The 22,054-nt window shown below is 49.4% G+C and overlaps 2 protein-coding genes across 2 annotated transcripts in view; both read left to right on the top strand.

Moving 5' to 3' along the window:
• Window positions 1-22,054, top strand: part of LOC141129487 (V-set domain-containing T-cell activation inhibitor 1-like) — a 360,174-nt gene that overhangs the window by 113,672 nt on the left and 224,448 nt on the right. The gene's annotated exons all lie outside the window — the stretch shown is intronic.
• LOC141129886 (uncharacterized) overlaps window positions 1-22,054 on the top strand; it is a 59,245-nt gene that overhangs the window by 31,150 nt on the left and 6,041 nt on the right. Inside the window, exons 2-4 of the mRNA XM_073617926.1 lie at window positions 16,915-17,247; window positions 19,448-19,711; window positions 19,979-20,052. Of these exons, the coding sequence (XP_073474027.1) occupies window positions 16,915-17,247; window positions 19,448-19,711; window positions 19,979-20,052 (671 nt within the window). The remainder of the gene's footprint in view (window positions 1-16,914; window positions 17,248-19,447; window positions 19,712-19,978; window positions 20,053-22,054) is intronic.

The raw sequence follows: 22,054 nt of genomic DNA, 5'->3' as shown, positions 1-22,054 counted from the left end.
CAGTGCCCTTCAGAGCAGCATTGCCAGTCGCCAGTGCCCATTAGTGCAGCCTTGCCTTTGCCCATCAGCGCAGCCTCACCAGTGCCCATCAATGCACCTTTGCCAGTCACCAGTTCCCATCAATGAGCCTCGGCAGTGCCCATCAGTGCAGTCTTGCCAGTCACCAGTGTCCAATAGTGCAGCCTCGCCAGTGCCCATCAATGCAGCCTTGCCAGTCACCATTGCCCATCATCTCAGCCTTACCTGTGCCCATCATCTCAGCCTTACCTGTGCCCATCAATGCAGCCTTGCGAGTCAATAGTGCCCATCAACCTAGCCCCCGCAGTGACCTTCAGACCAGCCTTGCCAGTCGCCAGTGCCCATTAGTGCAGCCTTGCCTGTGCCCATCAGCGCAGCCTCACCAGTGCCCATCAATTCACCTTTGCCAGTCACCAGTCCCCATCATCAATCAGCCTCGGCAGTGCCCATCAGTGCAGTCTTGCCAGTCACCAGTGCCCAATAGTGCAGCCTCGCCAGTGCCCATCAATGCAGCCTTGCCAGTCACCAGTGCCCATCATCTCAGCCTTACCTGTGCCCATCATCTCAGCCTTACCTGTGCCCATCAGCGCAGCCTTGCCAGTGCCCACAATTCAGCCTTGCCAGTCACCAGTGCCCATCAGCTCAGCCTGATCAGTGCCCATCAGCTCAGCCTGATCAGTGCCCATCAATCCAGCTTGATCAGCCTTACCTGTGCCCATCAGTGCAGCCTTGTCAGTGCTCATCTGCGCTGCCTTGCCAGTCACCAGTGCCCATCAGCGCTGCCTTGCCCATCAATGCAGCCTGATCAGTGCCCATCAATGCAGCCTTATTTCTGCCTATCAATGCAGCCTGATCAGTGCCCATCAGTGCAGCCTCGCCAGTCCCCATCAATGCAGCCTTGCCAGTCACCAGTGCCCATCAACGCAGCCTCGGCAGTGCCCATCAGTGCAGTCTTGCCAGTCACCAGTGCCCATTAGTGCAGCCTCATCAGTGCCCATCAATGCAGCCTTGCCAGTCACCAGTGCCCATCAGCAGTGCCAACAATGCAGCCTTGCCAGTCACCAGTGCCCATCAGTGCAGCCTCACCAGTGCCCATCAATGCACCTTTGCCAGTCACCAGTCCCCATCAATGCAGCCTCAGCAGTGCCCATCAGTGCAGTCTTGCCAGTCACCAGTGCCCAATAGTGCAGCCTCGTCAGTGCCTATCAGTGCAGCCTTGCCAGTCACCACTGCCCATCATCTCAGCCCTACCTGTGCTAATAATCTCAACCTTACCTGTGCCCATCAGCGCAGCCTCACCAGTGCCAACAATGCAGCCTTGCCAGTCACCAGTGCCCATCAGCTCAGCCTGATCAGTGCCCATCAGCTCAGCCTGATCAGTGCCCATCAATCCAGCTTGATCAGCGCAGCCTTACCTGTGCCCATCAGTGCAGCCTTGTCAGTGCCCATCAGTACAGCCTTGCCAGTCACCAGTGCCCATCAGTGCTGCCTTGCCCATCAATGCAGCCTGTTCAGTGTCCATCAATGCAGCCTTACTTCTGCCCATCAATGCAGCCTGATCAGTGCCCATCAGTGCAGCCTCACCAGTCCCCATCAATGCAGCCTTGCCAGTCACCAATGCCCATCAACGCAGCCTCGGTAGTGCCCATCAGTGCAGTCTTGCCAGTCACCAGTGCCCATTATCGCTGACTTGTCATTTCCCATCAATGCAGTCTTGCCAGTCACCAGTGCCCATCAGCAGTGCCGAAAATGCAGCCTTGCCAGTCACCAGTGCCCATCAGCGCAGCCTCACCAGTGCCCATCAATGCAGCCTTGCCAGTCACCAGTGCCCATCAACGCAGCCCTGGCAGTGCCCATCAGAGCAGCCTTGCCAGTCGCCAGTGCCCATTAGTGCAGCCTTGCCTGTGCCCATTAGCGCAGCCTCACCAGTGCCCATCAATGCACCTTTGCCAGTCACCAGTCCCCATCAATGCAGCCTCGGCAGTGCCCATCAGTGCAGTCTTGCCAGTCACCAGTGCCCAATAGTGCAGCCTCGCCAGTGCCCATCAATGCAGCCTTGCCAGTCACCAGTGCCCATCATCTCAGCCTTACCTGTGCCCATCATCTCAACCTGATCAGTGCCCATCAATCCAGCTTGATCAGCGCAGCCTTACCTGTGCCCATCAGTGCAGCCTTGTCAGTGCCCATCAGCGCAGCCTTGCCAGTCACCAGTGTCCATCAGCGCCGCTTTGCCCATCAATGCAGCCTGATCAGTGCCCATCAATGCAGCCTTACTTCTGCCCATCAATGCAGCCTGATCAGTGCCCATCAGTGCAGCCTCTCCAGTCCCCATCAATGCAGCCTTGCCAGTCACCAGTGCCCATCAATGTATCCTTGGCAGTGCCCATCAGTGCAGCCTTGCCAGTCACTAGTGCCCATTAGTGCAGCCTTTCCAGTGCCCATCAGCGCAGCCTCACCAGTGCCCATCAATGCACCCTTGCCAGTCACCAGTGCCCATCAATGCAGCCTTGGCAGTGCCCATCAGTGCAGCCTTTCCAGTCGCCAGTGGCCATTAGCGCAGCCTCGCCAGTGTCCATCAATACAGCCTTGCCAGTCACCAGTGCCCATCAGTACAGCCTTACCTGTGCCCATCAGTGCAACCTCGCCAGTGCCCATCAATGCAGCCTTGCCAGTCACCAGTGTCCATCAACGCAGCCTCGTAAGTGCCCATCAGTGCAGCCTTGCCAGTCCCCATCAATGCAGCCTTGCCAGTCACCAGTGCCCATCAACGCAGCCTCGGCAGTGCCCATTAGTGCAGTTTTGCCAGTCACCAGTGCCCATTAGCGCAGCCTCGTCAGTGCCCATCAATGCAGCCTTGCCAGTCACCAGTGCCCATCAGCAGTGCCAACAATGCAGCCTTGCCAGTCACCAGTGCCCATCAGTGCAGCCTCGCCAGTGCCCATCAATGCAGCCTTGCCAGTCACCAGTACCTATCAAAGCAGCCTTGCCAGTCGCCAGTGCCCATTAGTGCAGCCTTGCCTGTGCCCATCAGTGCAGCCTTGTCAGTGCCCATCAGCGCAGCCTTGCCAGTCACCAGTGTCCATCAGCGCCGCTTTGCCCATCAATGCAGCCTGATCAGTGCCCATCAATGCAGCCTTACTTCTGCCCATCAATGCAGCCTGATCAGTGCCCATCAGTGCAGCCTCTCCAGTCCCCATCAATGCAGCCTTGCCAGTCACCAGTGCCCATTAGGGATGAGCTTCGTGTTCGAGTCGAACCCATGTTCGACTCGAACATCGGCTGTTCGATCGTTCGCCGAATTGCGAACGTTATGGGCCGTTCGCGCTAAATTCGTGTGGCGCGTCACGGCCCATAATTCACTGCGGCATCGCAGTGCATTGCTGGCTGATGATTGGCCAAGCATGCACTATGACCCGCATGCTTGGCCAATCACAGCGCCGTCAGTAGAGAGAGCTGTAATTGGCCAAAGCCAGGGTGGCTTTGGCCAATTATGGCTCAGGGGATTTAGTACACACCCCACACTATATAAGGCCGCCTGCACGGCGGCCCTGTGTAGTGTGTGTTCCGGTGTGCTGAGAGATAGAGAGAGAGAGAGAGAGTGTCATTTGATTTGAGTTAGATAGATTAGGCAGAACAGTCAGTCAGTTAGCTGCACTTACAGTGTATTGTGTATATATATGCATCCCAGGTGTTGCATATATATATATACACTGTATTCAGTTTAGCTAGATCCGTTCCTGTTATCTTCTATCTAGACTATTTACATTTAATGCAGTGCGTCCTGCTCACAGTGTTCAGCTAGATCCGTTCCTGCTATTTACATTTAGTGCAGTGCGTCCTGCTCACAGTGTTCAGCTAGATCCGTTCCTGTTATCTTCTAGACTATTTACATTTAGTGCAGTGCGTCCTGCTCACAGTGTTCAGCTAGATCCGTTCCTGCAATTTACATTTAGTGCAGTGCGTCCTGCTCACAGTGTTCAGCTAGATCCGTTCCTGCTATTTACATTTAGTGCAGTGCGTCCTGCTCACAGTGTTCAGCTAGATCCGTTCCTGCTATTTACATTTAGTGCAGTGCGTCCTGCTCACAGTGTTCAGCTAGATCCGTTCCTGCTATTTACATTTAGTGCAGTGCGTCCTGCTCACAGTGTTCAGCTAGATCCGTTCCTGTTATCTTCTAGACTATTTACATTTAGTGCAGTGCGTCCTGCTCACAGTGTTCAGCTAGATCCGTTCCTGCAATTTACATTTAGTGCAGTGCGTCCTGCTCACAGTGTTCAGCTAGATCCGTTCCTGCTATTTACATTTAGTGCAGTGCGTCCTGCTCACAGTGTTCAGCTAGAGCCGTTCCTGCTATTTACATTTAGTGCAGTGCGTCCTGCTCACAGTGTTCAGCTAGATCCGTTCCTGTTATCTTCTAGACTATTTACATTTAGTGCAGTGCGTCCTGCTCACAGTGTTCAGCTAGATCCGTTCCTGCTATTTACATTTAGTGCAGGGGCATGTAATTACAATTCTTGATCTAATATTTCACAGCAGGGCCCTGTGAGGGCTTACAGTGTTGTGGCCACAGCAACACCTAAGGCCCAAATTTCTGCTGAGTATATAGGGCAGGACCCTACTTTCAAACATCTAACTTACAAACGACTCCTACTTGCAAACGGAAGGAGACAACAGGAAGTGAGATGAAATCTACCCCTAGGAAGGGAAATTCTCTCCTGTAAGAGTTAATATGGGAAAACAATTTCTCCTTTCCACTGATGCTTTCCAATCCTTGTTCCACAAAAAAACCCAAATTTTCAAAAAACATTTTTCATTGGGACAAAAAAGTGAGGTGAAATCTTCTGAAGAGGAGGAAAGACAGCAAAACAAATGTCACAGGGGTGATAACCCTTCCCTATGTTTTCCAAAAAGCTTAGAAAAGATTTTTTGGCTGGAGCTAAACACGTTAAAAATGTTCAAAATTACAAACAGATTCTACTTAACAACAAACCTACAGTCCCTGTCTTGTTTGCACCGCCTGTATACTGCTGTTCAGAGTATATAGGGCCTGGTGGCCCCACACCTTTCCTTATTTTAATTTGGGTGCGGGGTTCCCCTTAATATCCATACAAGACCCAAAGGGCCTGGTAATGGACTGGGGGGTACCCATGCCGTTTGTCTCACTGATTTTCATCCATATTGCCATGACCCGACATGACATTAAACCCGCAAGCAGTTTTAAATGAGATTTTTTCCTTTAAAAATGACATTTGGTGCAGGGACTGTTCTAAACATGGGAAACACGCGTCACTTTACAGGCATACTATAGACACCCCCCAGGTACGATATTTAAAGGAATATTTCACTTTTTTTTTTTTTACTTTAAGCATCATTAACCACTTGCCGACCGCCTCACGCATATATACGTGAGCAGAGCGGCACGGGCAGGCAAAATCACGTACCTGGTACGTGATTGCCTTCCCGCGGGCGGGGGGTCCGATCGGACCCCCCCCGGTGCCATCGGCGGTCGGCATTTGGTTGGAAGCGATGAGAGACGAGGGGGAGACCATCCGATCGTGGCCCCCCCCTCGCGATCGCTCCCAGCCAATGAGAAACATCCCCTGTCTCTGTATAGTACACAGAGGCAGAGGATGTGATGTCATCTCTCCTCGGCTGGCCAGTTTCCGTTCCAGCACCGAGGAGAGAAGACATGTAAGTGCACAACACACACACACAACACAGTAGAACATGCCAGGCACACTAAACACCCCCGATCCCCCCCCGATCGCCCCCCGATCCCCCCCAATCACCCCCCCCCCCCGTCACAAACTGACACCAAGCAGGTTTTTTTGTTTTGTTTTTTTTTTTTCCTGATTACTGCATAGTGTCAGTTTGTGACAGTTAGCAGTGGTAAGACAGTTAGTATTAGCCCCCTGTAGGTCTAGGGTACCCCCCTAACCCCCCCTAATAAAGTTTTAACCCCTTGATCACCCCCTGTCACCAGTGTCGCTAAGCGATCATTTTTCTGATCGCTGTATTAGTGTCGCTGGTGACGCTAGTTAGGAACGTAAATATTTAGGTTCGCTGTCAGCGTTTTATAGCGACAGGGACCCCCATATACTACCGAATAAATGTTTTAACCCCTTGATTGCCCCCTAGTTAACCCTTTCACCACTGATCACCGTATAACTGTTACGGGTGACGCTGGTTAGTTCGTTTATTTTTTTTAGTGTCAGGGCACCCGCCGTTTATTACCGAATAAAGGTTTAGCCACCTGATCGCCCGGCGGTGATATGCGTCGCCCCAGGCAGCGTCAGATTAGCGCCAGTACCGCGAACACCCACGCACGCACCGTACACGCACCGTACACCTCCCTTAGTGGTATAGTATCTGAACACATCAATATCTGATCCGATCAGATCTATACTAGCGTCCCCAGCAGTTTAGGGTTCCCAAAAACGCAGTGTTAGCGGGATCAGCCCAGATACCTGCTAGCACCTGCGTTTTGCCCCTCCGCCCAGCCCACCCAAGTGCAGTATCGATCGATCACTGTCACTTACAAAACACTAAACGCATAACTGCAGCGTTCGCAGAGTCAGGCCTGATCCCTGCGATCGCTAACAGTTTTTTTGGTAGCATTTTGGTGAACTGGCAAGCACCAGCCCCAGGCAGCGTCAGATTAGCGCCAGTAGCACTAACACCCACGCATGCAGCATACGCCTCCCTTAGTGGTATAGTATCTGATCGGATCAATATCTGATCCGATCAGATCTATACTAGCGTCCCCAGCAGTTTAGGGTTCCCAAAAACGCAGTGTTAGTGGGATCAGCCCAGATACCTGCTAGCACCTGTGTTTTGCCCCTCCGCCCGGCCCAGCCCAGCCCACCCAAGTGCAGTATCGATCGATCACTGTCACTTTTTTTTGTAGCGTTTTGGTGAACTGGCAAGCACCAGCGGCCTAGTACACCCCGGTCGTAGTCATACCAGCACTGCAGTAACACTTGGTGACGTGGCGAGTCCCATAAGTGCAGTTCAAGCTGGTGAGGTGGCAAGCACAAGTAGTGTCCCGCTGCCACCAAAAAGACAAACACAGGCCCGTCGTGCCCATAATGCCCTTCCTGCTGCATTCGCCAATCCTAATTGGGAACCCACCACTTCTGCAGCGCCCGTATTTCCCCCATTCACATCCCCAACCAAATGCAGACGGCTGCATGAGAGGCATTTATATGTCCTCCCGAGTACCCCTACCCAACGAACCCCCCCAAAAAAGATGTGTCTGCAGCAAGCGCGTATATAGACGTGACACCCGCTATTATTGTCCCTCCTGTCCTGACAATCCTGGTCTTTGCATTGGTGAATGTTTTGAACGCTACCATTCACTAGTTGAGTATTAGCGTAGGGTACAGCATTGCACAGACTAGGCACACTTTCACAGGGTCTCCCAAGATGCCATCGCATTTTGAGAGACCCGAACCTGGAACCGGTTACAGTTATAAAAGTTACAGTTACAAAAAAAAAGTGTAAAAAAAAAAAAAAAAAAACACAAACAAAAATAAAAAAAAATAGTTGTCGTTTTATTGTTCTCTCTCTCTCTATTCTCTCTCTGGTGTTCTGCTCTTTTTTACTGTATTCTATTCTGCAATGTTTTATTGTTATTATGTTTTATCATGTTTGCTTTTCAGGTATGCAATTTTTTATACTTTACCGTTTACTGTGCTTTATTGTTAACCATTTTTTTGTCTTCAGGTACGCCATTCACGACTTTGAGTGGTTATACCAGAATGATGCCTGCAGGTTTAGGTATCATCTTGGTAACATTCTTTTCAGCCAGCGGTCGGCTTTCATGTAAAAGCAATCCTAGTGGCTAATTAGCCTCTAGACTGCTTTTACAAGCAGTGGGAGGGAATGCCCCCCCCCCCCCCACCGTCTTCCGTGTTTTTCTCTGGCTCTCCTGTCTCAACAGGGAACCTGAGAATGCAGCCGGTGATTCAGCCAGCTGACCATAGAGCTGATCAGAGACCAGAGTGGCTCCAAACATCTCTATGGCCTAAGAAACCGGAAGCTACGAGCATTTTAGGACTTAGATTTCGCCGGATGTAAACAGCGCCATTGGGAAATTGGGAAAGCATTTTATCACACCGATCTTGGTGTGGTCAGATGCTTTGAGGGCAGAGGAGAAATCTAGGGTCTAATAGACCCCAATTTTTTCAAAAAAGAGTACCTGTCACTACCTATTGCTATCATAGGGGATATTTACATTCCCTGAGATAACAATAAAAATGATTTAAAAAAAAATATGAAAGGAACAGTTTAAAAATAAGATAAAAAAGCAAAAAAATAATAAAGAAAAAAAAAAAAAAAAAAAAAAAAAGCACCCCTGTCCCCCCTGCTCTCGCGCTAAGGCGAACGCAAGCGTCGGTCTGGAGTCAAATGTAAACAGCAATTGCACCATGCATGTGAGGTATCACCGCGAAGGTCAGATCGAGGGCAGTAATTTTAGCAGTAGACCTCCTCTGTAAATCTAAAGTGGTAACCTGTAAAGGCTTTTAAAGGCTTTTAAAAATGTATTAATTTTGTTGCCACTGCACGTTTGTGCGCAATTGTAAAGCATGTCATGTTTGGTATCCATGTACTCGGCCTAAGATCATCTTTTTTATTTCATCAAACATTTGGGCAATATAGTGTGTTTTAGTGCATTAAAATTTAAAAAAGTGTGTTTTTTCCACAAAAAATGCGTTTGAAAAATCGCTGCGCAATTACTGTGTGAAAAAAAAAAATGAAACACCCACCATTTTAATCTGTAGGGCATTTGCTTTAAAATAATATATAATGTTTGGGGGTTCAAAGTAATTTTCTTGCAAAAAAAAATAATTTTTTCATGTAATCAAAAAGTGTCAGAAAGGGCTTTGTCTTCAAGTGGTTAGAAGAGTGGGTGATGTGTGACATAAGCTTCTAAATGTTGTGCATAAAATGCCAGGACAGTTCAAACCCCCCCAAATGACCCCATTTTGGAAAGTAGACACCCCAAGCTATTTGCTGAGAGGCATGTCGAGTCCATGGAATATTTTATATTGTGACACAAGTTGCGGAAAAAAAAGACACATTTTTTTATTTTTTTTTATGCACAAAGTTGTCACTAAATGATATATTGCTCAAACATGCCATGGGAATATGTGAAATTAAACCCTAAAATAAATTCTGTTGCTTCTCCTGAGTACGGGGATACCACATGTGTGAGACTTTTTGGGAGCCTAGCCGCGTACGGGACCCCGAAAACCAAGAACCGCCTTCAGGCTTTCTAAGGCCGTAAATTTTTGATTTCACTCTTCACTGCCTATCACAGTTTCGGAGGCCATGGAAAGCCCAGGTGGCACAAAACCCCCCCAAATGACCCCATTTTGGAAAGTAGACACCCCAAGCTATTTGCTGAGAGGTATAGTGAGTATTTTGCAGACCTCACTTTTTGTCACAAGGTTTTGAAAATTGAAAAAAGAAAAAAAAAAATTTTTTTTCTGGTCTTTCTTCATTTTCAAAAACAAATGAGAGCTGCAAAATACTCACCATGCCTCTCAGCAAATAGCTTGGGGTGTCTACTTTCCAAAATGGGGTCATTTGGGGGGGGGTTGTGCCATCTTGGCATTTTATGGCCTTCAAAACTGTGATAGGTAGTGAGGAGTGAAATCAAAAATGTATGCCCTTAGAAATCCTGAAGGTGGTGCTGGGTTTTCGGGGCCCCGTACGCGGCTAGGCTCCCAAAAAGTCTCACACATGTGGTATCCCCGTACTCAGGAGAAGCAGCTGAATGTATTTTGGGGTGCAATTCCACATATGCCCATGGCCTATGTGAGCAATATATCATTTAGTGACAACTTTTTGTAAATTTTTTTTTTTTTTTTTTTTTTTGTCATTATTCAATCACTTGGGACAAAAAAAATAAATATTCAATGGGCTCAACATGCCTCTCAGCAATTTCCTTGGGGTGTCTACTTTCCAAAATGGGGTCATTTGGGGGGGGTTTGTACTGCCCTGCCATTTTAGCACCTCAAGAAATGACATAGGCAGTCATAAACTAAAAGCTGTGTAAATTACAGAAAATGTACCCTAGTTTGTAGACGCTATAACTTTTGCGCAAACCAATAAATATACGCTTATTGACATTTTTTTTACCAAAGACATGTGGCCGAATACATTTTGGCCTAAATGTATGACTAAAATTTAGTTTATTGGATTTTTTTTATAACAAAAAGTAGAAAATATCATTTTTTTTCAAAATTTTCAGTCTTTTTCCGTTTATAGCGCAAAAAATAAAAACGGCAGAGGTGATCAAATACCATCAAAAGAAAGCTCTATTTGTGGGAAGAAAAGGACGCAAATTTCTTTTGGGTAGAGCATTGCATGACCGCGCAATTAGCAGTTAAAGCGACGCAGTGCCGAATTGTAAAAAGTGCTCTGGTCAGGAAGGGGGTAAATCCTTCCGGGGCTGAAGTGGTTAAAATCACTGCTCCCGAAAAAACGGCCGTTTTTAAAAGTTTTTTTTGCATTGATACATGTCCCCTGGGGTAGGACCCGGGTCCCCAAACCCTTTTTAGGACAATACCATGCAAATTAGCCTTTAAAATGAGCACTTTTGATTTCGAACGTTCGAGTCCCATAGACGTCAATGGGGTTCTAACGTTCGTGCGAACTTTCGGTCCGTTCGCGGGTTCTGGTGCGAACCGAACCGGGGGGTGTTCGGCTCATCCCTAGTGCCCATCAATGCAGCCTGATCAGTGCCCATCAATGCAGCCTTACTTCTGCCCATCAATGCAGCCTGATCAGTGCCCATCAGTGCAGCCTCTCCAGTCCCCATCAATGCAGCCTTGCCAGTCACCAGTGCCCATCAATGTATCCTTGGCAGTGCCCATCAGTGCAGCCTTGCCAGTCACTAGTGCCCATTAGTGCAGCCTTTCCAGTGCCCATCAGCGCAGCCTCACCAGTGTCCATCAATGCACCCTTGCCAGTCACCAGTGCCCATCAATGCAGCCTTGGCAGTGCCCATCAGTGCAGCCTTTCCAGTTGCCAGTGGCCATTAGCGCAGCCTCGCCAGTGTCCATCAATTCAGCCTTGCCAGTCACCAGTGCCCATCAGTACAGCCTTACCTGTGCCCATCAGTGCAAGATCGCCAGTGCCCATCAATGCAGCCTTGCCAGTCACCAGTGTCCATCAACGCAGCCTCGTAAGTGCCCATCAGTGCAGCCTTGCAAGTCCCCATCAATGCAGCCTTGCCAGTCACCAGTGCCCATCAACGCAGCCTCGGCAGTGCCCATTAGTGCAGTTTTGCCAGTCACCAGTGCCTATTAGCGCAGCCTCGTCAGTGCCCATCAATGCAGCCTTGCCAGTCACCAGTGCCCATCAGCAGTGCCAACAATGCAGCCTTGCCAGTCACCAGTGCCCATCAGTGCAGCCTCGCCAGTGCCCATCAATGCAGCCTTGCCAGTCACCAGTGCCCATTAAAGCAGCCTTGCCAGTCGCCAGTGCCCATTAGTGCAGCCTTGCCTGTGCCCATCAGTACAGCCTCACCAGTGCCCATCAATGCACCTTTGCCAGTCACCAGTCCCCATCAATGCAGCCTCAGCAGTGCCCATCAGTGCAGTCTTGCCAGTCACCAGTGCCCAATAGTGCAGCCTCGCCAGTGCCCATCAGTGCAGCCTTGCCAGTCACCAGTGCCCATCATCTCAGCCTTACCTGTGCCCATCATCTCAGCCTTACCTGTGCCCATCAGCGCAGCCTGATCAGTGCCCATCAATCCAGCTTGATCAGCGCAGCCTTAACTGTGCCCATCAGTGCAGCCTTGTCAGTGCCCATCAGTGCAGCTTTGCCAGTCACCAGTGCCCATCAGCGCCACCTTGCCCATCAATGCAGCCTGATCAGTGCCCATCAATGCAGCCTTACTTCTGCCCATCAATGCAGCCTGATCAGTGCCCATCAGTGCAGCCTCGCCAGTCCCCATCAATGCAGCCTTGCCAGTCACCAGTGCCCATCAACGCAACCTCGGTAGTGCCCATCAGTGCAGTCTTGCCAGACACCAGTGCCCTTTTGCGCAGCCTCGTTAGTTCCCATCAATACAGTCTTGACATTCACCAGTGCCCATCAGCAGTGCCAACAATGCAGCCTTGCCAGTCACCAGTGTCCATCAGCGCAGCCTCACCAGTGCCCATCAATGCAGCCTTGCCAGTGACCAGTGCCCATCAATGCAGCCCCGGCAGTGCCCATCAGAGCAGCCTAGCCAGTCGCCAGTGCCCATTAGTGCAGCCTCACCAGTGCCCATCAATGCACCTTTGCCAGTCACCAGTCCCCATCAATGCAGCCTCGGCAGTGCCCATCAGTGCTGTCTTGCCAGTCACCAGTGCCCAATAGTGCAGCCTCGCCAATGCCCATCAATGCAGCCTTGCCAGTCACCAGTGCCCATCATCTCAGCCTTACCTGTGCCCATCATCTCAGCCTTACCTGTGCCCATCATCTCAGCCTTACCTGTGCCCATCAGCGCAGCCTCGCCAGTGCCTTCAATGCAGCCTTGCCAGTCACCAGTGCCCATCAGCTCAGCCTGATCAGTGCCCATCAGCTCAACCTGATCAGTGCCCATCAATCCAGCTTGATCAGCGCAGCCTTACCTGTGCCCATCAGTGCAGCCTTGTCAGTGCCCATCAATGCAGCCTTACTTCTGCCCATCAATGCAGCCTGATCAGTGCCCATCAGTGCAGCCTCTCCAGTCCCCATCAATGCAGCCTTGCCAGTCACCAGTGCCCATCAACGTATCCTTGGCAGTGCCCATCAGTGCAGCCTTTCCAGTGCCCATCAGTGCAGCCTCACCAGTGCCCATCAATGCACCCTTGCCAGTTACCAGTGCCCATCAATGCAGCCTTGGCAGTGCCCATCAGTGCAGCCTTTCCAGTCGTCAGTGGCCATTAGCACAGCCTCGCCAGTGTCCATCAATACAGCCTTGCCAGTCACCAGTGCCCATCAGTGCAGCCTTACCTGTGCCCATCAGTGCAGCCTCGCCAGTGCCCATCAATGCAGCCTTGCCAGTCACCAGTGTCCATCAATGCAGCCTTACCTGTGCCCATCAGTGCAGCCTCACCAGTGCCCATCAATGCAGCCTTGCCAGTCACCAGTGTCTATCAACGCAGCCTCGTAAGTGCCCATCAGTGCAGCCTTGCCAGTCACCAGTGCCCATTAGTGCAGCCCTAACTGTGCTCATCAGTGCAGCCTTGCCAGTGCCCATCAATGCAGCCTTGCCAGTCACCAGTGTCCATCAACGCAGTGCCCATCAGTGCAGCCTTCCCCCTGCCTATCAGCGCAGCCTTCCAGTGCCCATCAATACAGCCTTGCCAGTCACCAGTGCCCATAAGTGCAGCATTGCCAGTCACCAGTGCCCATTAATGCAGCCTTGCCAGTCACCAGTACCCATTAGTGCAGCCTTGCCAGTGCCCATCAGCGCAGCCTTGCCCATCAGCGACGCCATGGGGAGAGGAGAGCTGCCGCCCGCCGGTTTACACTGAGCGGGGATCTTCTGCTGCAGTGTCCACTAAGTCCCGCCTCCTGGACCCGCAGGTCCTATGATGGATGTCTCATGTCCTGTTATTGGACCAGTGTGACATCCATCATAGGAACGGTCATTGGGTCATTCTGTGTCATTGGGCCACGTCGCTGTTCTGCGAGGGCGAGTTGGAGTTTTTCGGCAGAACACACTGGGTAGTCAGCCCCTCTCTACCGATGACGCTTGTGGCGCCGGCTCTAGGTAGCATACCCCTGCCCATGGTGCGCGTACCTCCAGGGTTATGTGTACCACAGGTTGAGAACCAATGCTCTAAGGCACAGGTGTCAAACACAAGGCCCGCGGGCCGAATCCGGCCCTCCAGGCCATATCATGTGGCCCTCACACATATTGTTAGTATTTTGAATTTCAATATCAGTGCGAATTATCAGTCATACATGACATGAGGATTGTACACACGGATGTTCCAGTCAGAGGAACAGAGAAGACATGATGAGGATGTGATAGAAGTGGAGTTAAACTTCTATAACACTCACTCAAAAAATACTTATAGATAAAAAACATTCTGTCTTTGCCTTCTCCTGTCTGTGTGCAGCCCCTCTCCTCCTGTATAATACATCCCACCTTCTTGCTTAGTACACCCACCCCCTTATTGTATAGTACACCCCCTCTCCTGTATAGTACATTCCTCTTATTGTATAGTACAGCCCTGTCACGGACCCCCATCCTCAACAGGATTATGTCCGCCATAAATGCTTCCTTTGTCCGGTACCAGCATGATCCAAGGTCCCTTGGCCCACCCAGTAGGGTTGCCACATCATCCCTTTAATCCAGGACACATATGAATTTCACACAAAGGAAGCAATACAAAGAGAACAGGAGACTTTCTCATACACGTACATGGTACAGCAGCCACATATCAGGAATATGAAGTGTTGGGTTTACATATTCTTTAATGTCTCTCAGACTTTACTCTTCCTGTCCTCTACCTTGGTTTGCCTCCCAAATCGAATCCAGTTTTGTACATCTATATTGTGGGATGTCATTGATTCCATCTTTTTAAGCTTTGACCTTGTTTTCCCTCCTCTGTAAGAATTAGCCGTTCACACAAACCTTTACCAATTTGGTTTCTTTCACTCTCTAGGGAAGCCCTTCAATGTTCCATTCCCTCAAATATTCTCTACACTGGACTCTGTTTATGAGTTTTTACCTTGGTTTGTCCTCCTCCTGTTTTATTGTCTCCCTGTTTCTCACCTCTCTTCCATTCCTCCCGGTCACCATCTCCTGGGTGTCCATCCCTCTTCTGTTCATCCTTCCATCTCCACATCTCTTCTGTCTTCCTAGCTTCGTATTGAGTTCTTCTGGTTCTTCTCTTCTTTCCTCTCTCTTCTCCATGTATAATGGTGGTTATTGGGCTGTACAGATGGAGACATATGGAGTACATTTGGAAAAGTCCTGAAGGGTCTCCGAGCACTTCTGGGGACTTCCTAGGTGGCTGTTATAGATAGATCTGAACACAAGAGCTACAGAAATAACCTGAGTCCAGGACAGTCACCAACATTTTTGTCTTGATTTAACCACTTGAAGACCAAATTTTTTTTCTGGCACATTTTGTTTACATGTAACAATCAGTTTGTTTTTTTTTTGCTAGAAAATTACATAAAACCCCAAACATCTAATTTTTTAGAGCAGAGAGACTAGAGCAGGAATCTTCAAACTACGGCTCTCCAGCTGTTGCGGAACTACACATCCCATGAGGCATTGTAAAACTCTGACATTCACAGACATGACTAGGCATGATAGGAATTGTAGTTCCTGAACAACTGGAGGGCCGTAGTTTGAACACCCCTGGCCTAGAGTATAAATTGGTGGGTTTTGCAATTTTTTTATGTCACACGATATTTGTGCAGCGATTTATCAAATGCAATTTTTGGGAAAAAATACACTTTTTGAATTTTTTTAATGCAAGAAAAGTACATAACCCAACTTTTTGTAAAATATAAAAGATGTTACACAGAGTAAATGAATAACAAAAATATCATGCTTTTAAAATTGTGCACTCCTACGCAACAGCGGTAAACAACATAAATTGTACTATCCATAGGCGACTGGTTTAGTGCTAGAATTACTGCCCATTATCTGATGTTTAGACCATTACCCCACATTTGTGGGACTATCACTTTTTGCATGTGTGCGCAACCGATGTGCATTCATCTTACTCGCTAGCACAGGGGGAAGGGGGCACTTTAAATTTTTTTTTTTTTTAATTTAATTCTTAATTTATTTTTATTTTTTATTTTTACACTGTTACTTTAAAAAAAAAAATGTTAATTATTTATTTTATTTTTAAGCTTTTGCTCTAAATTTTTTTTAATAACCTGTGACAGCAATAAAAGGTGATGTAAACATCCTTTGCAAAGGCAGTTGACCGGTCTTCTGTCGAAGTGCCCACTATCGAGAAGTGCCCGGGTTGTACTGCGCATGCGCCGTACGGAACAGCACACCAGCTGATTTTACGATCCGCTGTTGTGACGGCGTCTGCGCTCCCGTGGCGAGTTCATGTCAGTGAGGGGCGGATTTGTACATGTTGTGGGCGGATTTATAAATGATGGGCAGTTGGGGGCGGAACTTTTAAAGATGCCCAGTGCTACGAAACAAAACTTTTTATGCTATTCTTTGAAGAATAGCATAAAAGGTTTTGTTTTGCAGCACTGGGCATCTTTTAAAATTCCGCCCCCAACTGCCCATCATTTATAATTCTGCTCACAACATGTACAAATCCACCCCTCATCGACACGAGCTCGCCACGGGAGCGCAGGGCACAATCTGACAAAAAATTTTTTTCTGTCGGCTATTGTGCGCAGGCGCCATCTCGCCGTCACAACAGCTGATCGTAAAATCAGCTGTTGTGCTGTTCCGTACAGCGCATGTGTGGCGCATGCGCCGGTCATCCCGGTCACTTCTTGACAAAACACCGGGATATACACACACCACAACCATGATGTTTGGCTTCACAGTTATGGCACAAAATAATCCCTCTGTCACATTGGGCAGGTAGTGGCACCCGCCGCCCGCCAAATGCAACTCATTTACCTGAATGGGGACACGCTGCTGCCATGTGGTTGTGGAATGGTGGTGCAGATTTTTAGGGGTAAAACACAGACAGTGAGGAGGTGACATAATAACGCTTCCTCACCGATTGTCAAATGCCCTCTAAACAGCGATTCACCTTCAGAGAACAACACTTATGTAAATTGGCTCTAATTGTTTGTTTTTTCTCTCTCCAGCCCCTGAGTATTCATCTCTCCTATCAGTGATCAGTAATCCTCAGCTGGCACTGATATAAACTTTGATGACATTTCTGATCTGTCTTCTCCTCCCAGGTCTCCTGTGTATGATGATCATATCGGTGTCATCAGGAAAGGTGTATGTACAGAGCGGATCAGACATCACTGACTGTAATATGAAATGTTGCGAGGATGACAATGAAGTGACCCTGGAGCTGTACAGAGTATGCAGAGGAGAGGATAGGACACTGCTGGAAAATCACTGTTATTACAATCACACTAAATCTCATGACCCCAGACTCCGACTGCACACAGGGAGCGGCTGCTGGAAGCTGACACATGTCAGGAAGGATGATTCCTGTGTGTATAAGATCTGGTGTCACTGTGATCCGGGATATGTAATATCCTCTACAGAGATCCGTGTACTGGGTAAGAGTCCATATACCATATAAAAGTTCTTCTCCCCCCGAGGGGGGCTAATGCATTGGTCTTTTTGCATTGCTCTGCATGTTTGCCACCATTGCTGCCTCATGTGGGAAAGCAGTGATGGCATCGGGGGGGTCAGTGATGGGATCGAGGGGGGTCAGTGATGGGATCGGGGGGGTCAGTGGTGGGATCGGGGGGATCAGTGGTAGGATCGGGGGGGTCAGTGATGGGATTGGGGGGGTCAGTGATGGGATCGGGGGGGTCAGTGATGGGATCGGGGGGGTCAGTGATGGGATTGGGGGGGTCAGTGATGGGATCGTGGGGGTCAGTGATGGGATCGGGGGGTCAGTGGTGGGATCGGGGGGGTCAGTGATGGGATTGGGGGGGTCAGTGATGGGATTGGGGGGGTCAGTGATGGGATCGAGGGGGGTCAGTGATGGGATCGGGGGGGTCAGTGGTGGGATCGGGGGGATCAGTGGTAGGATCGGGGGGGTCAGTGATGGGATTGGGGGGGTCAGTGATGGGATCGGGGGGGTCAGTGATGGGATCGGGGGGGTCAGTGATGGGATTGGGGGGGTCAGTGATGGGATCGGGGGGGTCAGTGATAGGATCGGGGGGTCAGTGGTGGGATCGGGGGGGTCAGTGATGGGATTGGGGGGGTCAGTGATGGGATTGGGGGGGTCAGTGATGGGACCGGGGGGGTCAGTGGTGTCAGTGGTGAGATCGGGGGGGTCAGTGATGGGATTGGGGGGTCAGTGGTGGGATCGGGGGGGTCAGTGGTGGGATTGGGGGGGTCAGTGATGGGATTGGGGGGGTCAGTGATGGGATCGGGGGGTCAGTGATGGGATCGAGGGGTCAGTGGTGGGATCAGGGGGGTCAGTGATGGGATCGGGGGGGTCAGTGATGGGATCGGGGGGGGTCAGTGATAGGATCGGGGGGTCAGTGGTGGGATCGGGGGGGTCAGTGATGGGATTGGGGGGGTCAGTGATGGGATTGGGGGGGTCAGTGATGGGACCGGGGGGGTCAGTGGTGTCAGTGGTGAGATCGGGGGGGTCAGTGATGGGATTGGGGGGTCAGTGGTGGGATCGGGGGGGTCAGTGGTGGGATTGGGGGGGTCAGTGATGGGATTGGGGGGGTCAGTGATGGGATCAGGGGGTCAGTGATGGGATCGAGGGGTCAGTGGTGGGATCAGGGGGGTCAGTGATGGGATCGGGGGGTCAGTGATGGGATCTGGGGGTCAGTGGTGGGATCGGGGAGTCAGTGATGGGGCATTAAGCTTCATAAGAGGAGATGACACAGTATGTGATTGCCAGACTGAACCTTTCTGACATTTATTTTTCTATTAAAGAATAACTAAACCCCAAAATAAAAATGTAATAAATTGCAGCTTACAGTCCTTAAAGTGGAAGTCCATACAAAATCTAAAATCACTGCATGTATAGACACCACGGATCTAACACTAACCTCTCTATCCCTGTAAAGAAAAAATGAGTATACATCTCTTTTTGGAAGCCGATCTGACCCGATCCGACCGGATCCCACACTGAGCTGTCAGCCGTGGGGGAGGGTGCAGAGGAGACAGATGACAATGGAAGCCCCATAGTAACTCTATGGGTGACATCACTTCCCATTCATTTCACAGCCGTTGTCCTCCGTGTCTTATGCAGAGATTCCGCCTCTGGAGATCCGGTCGGATTGGGTCAGATCGGCATCCAAAAACCTATGTATACTCATCTTTTCATTACAGGGATAGAGAGGTTAGTGTTAGATCCCTGGTGTCCATAGATGAAGGGATTTTAGACTTTGCATGGACTTCCACTTTAAATATTTTGTCTGCATGCATTTTATTTTTATAGACTAATATATTCAGCAAATACAGAAAATATCTGTTGCTCCTGCCAGAAATGCCCCTTCCTTGTCACTTCCTATCAGCTGAACTGAACATATAAACACCTTTTATCTTCCTTCTGTACACTACTACACCTATCATCCCCTATGTAATGGAGGGTAACAAAGGCAGACATGTTTCAAATCCAATCATACAACACCGGGGACTGTATGTGGGGGAAGAGGATTCAGGTCACATGAGCATTAAGCAGTGAATAGAAGTATACAAAAAGAGCTATCACTCTATTCTATGTATCTGGGCTCTGTGTTGGTGACCTATGACTGATGGTGACTGTCCTCCTCTTGAACTTTCCAGATCCGGTTCTCATCTCCAACATCACCAATAACTCTAGCCGGCTGGGTGAGGAGACGGCTGTGAGCGTCCATTTCTCTGGAGAAGAGAGCGCTGTGACCTGGGAGGTGGACGGGGAGCCTCTCCCTGAAAGATACCGGCTGATAGATGACAATAGGACGCTGATTATCCCCAATGTCCAGAGAGACGACACCGAGAGGAGATTCCGGGTCAGGATCACAAACCCGGTCAGTGAGGAGATCCAGGAATACCGGCTGGAGATCGGAGGTGAGAGGGGCAATTACTGGGGAATAGAGGAGGTTATCATTCTTCCCTGGGACTTTCACTATATACTGTATATGTGTGTGTGTGTGTGTATAAAGTATATGGTGTCGGTGTGCAGGTTTATATATAATAAAGCAGAGATTTGCTGATGTATAAATATTGTAACATAACAAAGCAGACTGTAGAACGGATTGTATATTGATCACACATATAATCTCTCACACAGAGATGTGTTCTAAAGATTGTATTTATTTTCTGATTTTACATCAGATTATAGAAGATCCGGAATGTTTCTCATTGTTCCTGGAGTGATCGGTGTGATTATTGGGATTTTGATGTTTCTGGTGAGTAATGATTACATCTTTCCTTTCTGTGATTGGATTATTCCTCTAGATCAGCAGTCGTCTCTATAGAGAGTCAGTTGCTTTAAGATGGATCTATACTGAAAGGTGAAGTTATATTTTCAGTTTCTGGAATGCATGAAGAGCCAATATAAGGTATGAAATATTTGCTGCTCCTGGAGAAAATGCTGATTTAGACTCCCTACAGTATATGACGTTTTTTGGTCATGTGATTTCTTCTGAAGGGGAGTTGAGAGCTCGGGTTGGTTAATGTTCCTCTTGCAAATAAAGTTTCAAGTGCTGGTCACATGATCTTTACTGAAGGAGGAGATTAGCCAAACTGAACCAAATACTTGTAAGGCTACATGCTCACAGACGTTTTAAAAAAACTAGCTGCAAAGCTAGTACCGACACCAGGAAAAAAGCGGCGTTAAAAATGCAATTTTGTTCGCGTTTTGCATTGGCGTCAATACCCATTTAACCACGCTAGCTTTCAGCCGTGTTTCTGTGTCTCTATTCAAAATCAGTGGTTCCCTATGGGAGCCCATTTATTTGAATAGAAGTCGGATCAAGATGATCCAACTTGCAGTGCGACTTGTGGGCTGAGAATCTTGAAGGGGAACCCCGACAAAATTTTGCGTGAGGTTCCCCCAAGATCCACACCAGACCCTTATCCGAGCACGCAGCCCGGCAGGTCAGGAAAGGGGGGATGAGCGAGTGCCCCCCCAGACCATACCAGGCCACATGCCCTCAACATGGATTATTTGGGGGTGGGTGCTTTGGGGCAGAGGGGGGGCCCCTGCTCCCCCCCCACCCCAAAGCACCTTGTCCCCATGTTGATGAGGACAAGGGCCTCTTCCTGACAACCCTTGCCCGGTGGTTGTCGGGGTCTGCGGGCAGGGACTTATCATGATCTGGAAGCTCCCTTTAACAAGGGGCCCCCCAGATCATGGCCACCCACCCTAGGTGAATGAGTATGGGGTACATTGTACCCCTGCCCATTCACTTAAATAAAAAAAGTGTCAAAAATACACACTACACAGGTTTTTAAAGTATTTTATTAAAGCAACTCTGACTCTTCTCCTTTCTCTCCGCTATCTTCTGCTCTTTTGCTGGGTCTTCTCCCCTCTCCAGTCCTTCTCCGCTATCTTCTGCTCTTTTGCTGGGTCTTCTCCCTCTGTTCTTCTTCCGATGTTGACTCGACGCAATCTCCCATGATCTCCCCCCCATAATGCCCCGGGTTATAACATCACAAGGGGTGTGTCCTCTAACTACATTATCGGGTGGCCCCCCCATGCCAATGTAAGTCATGGCGCACGGCGGACCCAGCATTACACCTGGAGATCGCGTAGAGTCAACATCGGAAGAAGATCCGTGTACTGGGTAAGAGTCCATATACCATATAAAAGTTCTTCTCCCCCCGAGGGGGGCTAATGCATTGGTCTTTTTGCATTGCTCTGCATGTTTGCCACCATTGCTGCCTCATGTGGGAGAGCAGTGATGGGATCGGGGGGGTCAGTGATGGGATCGGGGGGGTCAAAAAAGTGGCTGTAAAAACATCCGTGGGCATGAGGCCTAACTGTGTAAGCAGCACTGAAGGAAAGCCGAAGCAGCAATTGTTCTAGGAAAATAAATACTCCACTTCTTCCATTACTTTTTATGTATCCATTCTGGTTTTATATTCATTCTTAAGTCAATGTCTGCTATTGCCAGCTCAGGGCTCTTATTTTGATCGTCTTGGGACAGAAATCAGGGCACATCAGTCTGGCCGCCGGCATGTTTTGGTACTGGACTCCGCTACTTCCCCTGTCCGGTGTGCGCCATGCGGAGCCTCGCTCAGTGCCTGTGAGGAACCTGGTGGTTGAGCCTGACTGGTGGAAGGAGACCTCTCTTAAACGCTGGTTCAGGAGCCGCTGGAAGTGGGATCAACTGACATTAATAGCAGACGGTGATCGAGCAGATTGTTTGGGCAGGTTCCTGGCCCCCCATTCGAGGAGGAAATCTT

The sequence above is a fragment of the Aquarana catesbeiana genome, linkage group LG02 (assembly GCF_042186555.1).
Source record: "Aquarana catesbeiana isolate 2022-GZ linkage group LG02, ASM4218655v1, whole genome shotgun sequence".
In the NCBI taxonomy this organism is placed as follows: domain Eukaryota; kingdom Metazoa; phylum Chordata; class Amphibia; order Anura; family Ranidae; genus Aquarana; species Aquarana catesbeiana.
This window is presented reverse-complemented; position numbering and strand designations above follow the sequence as displayed.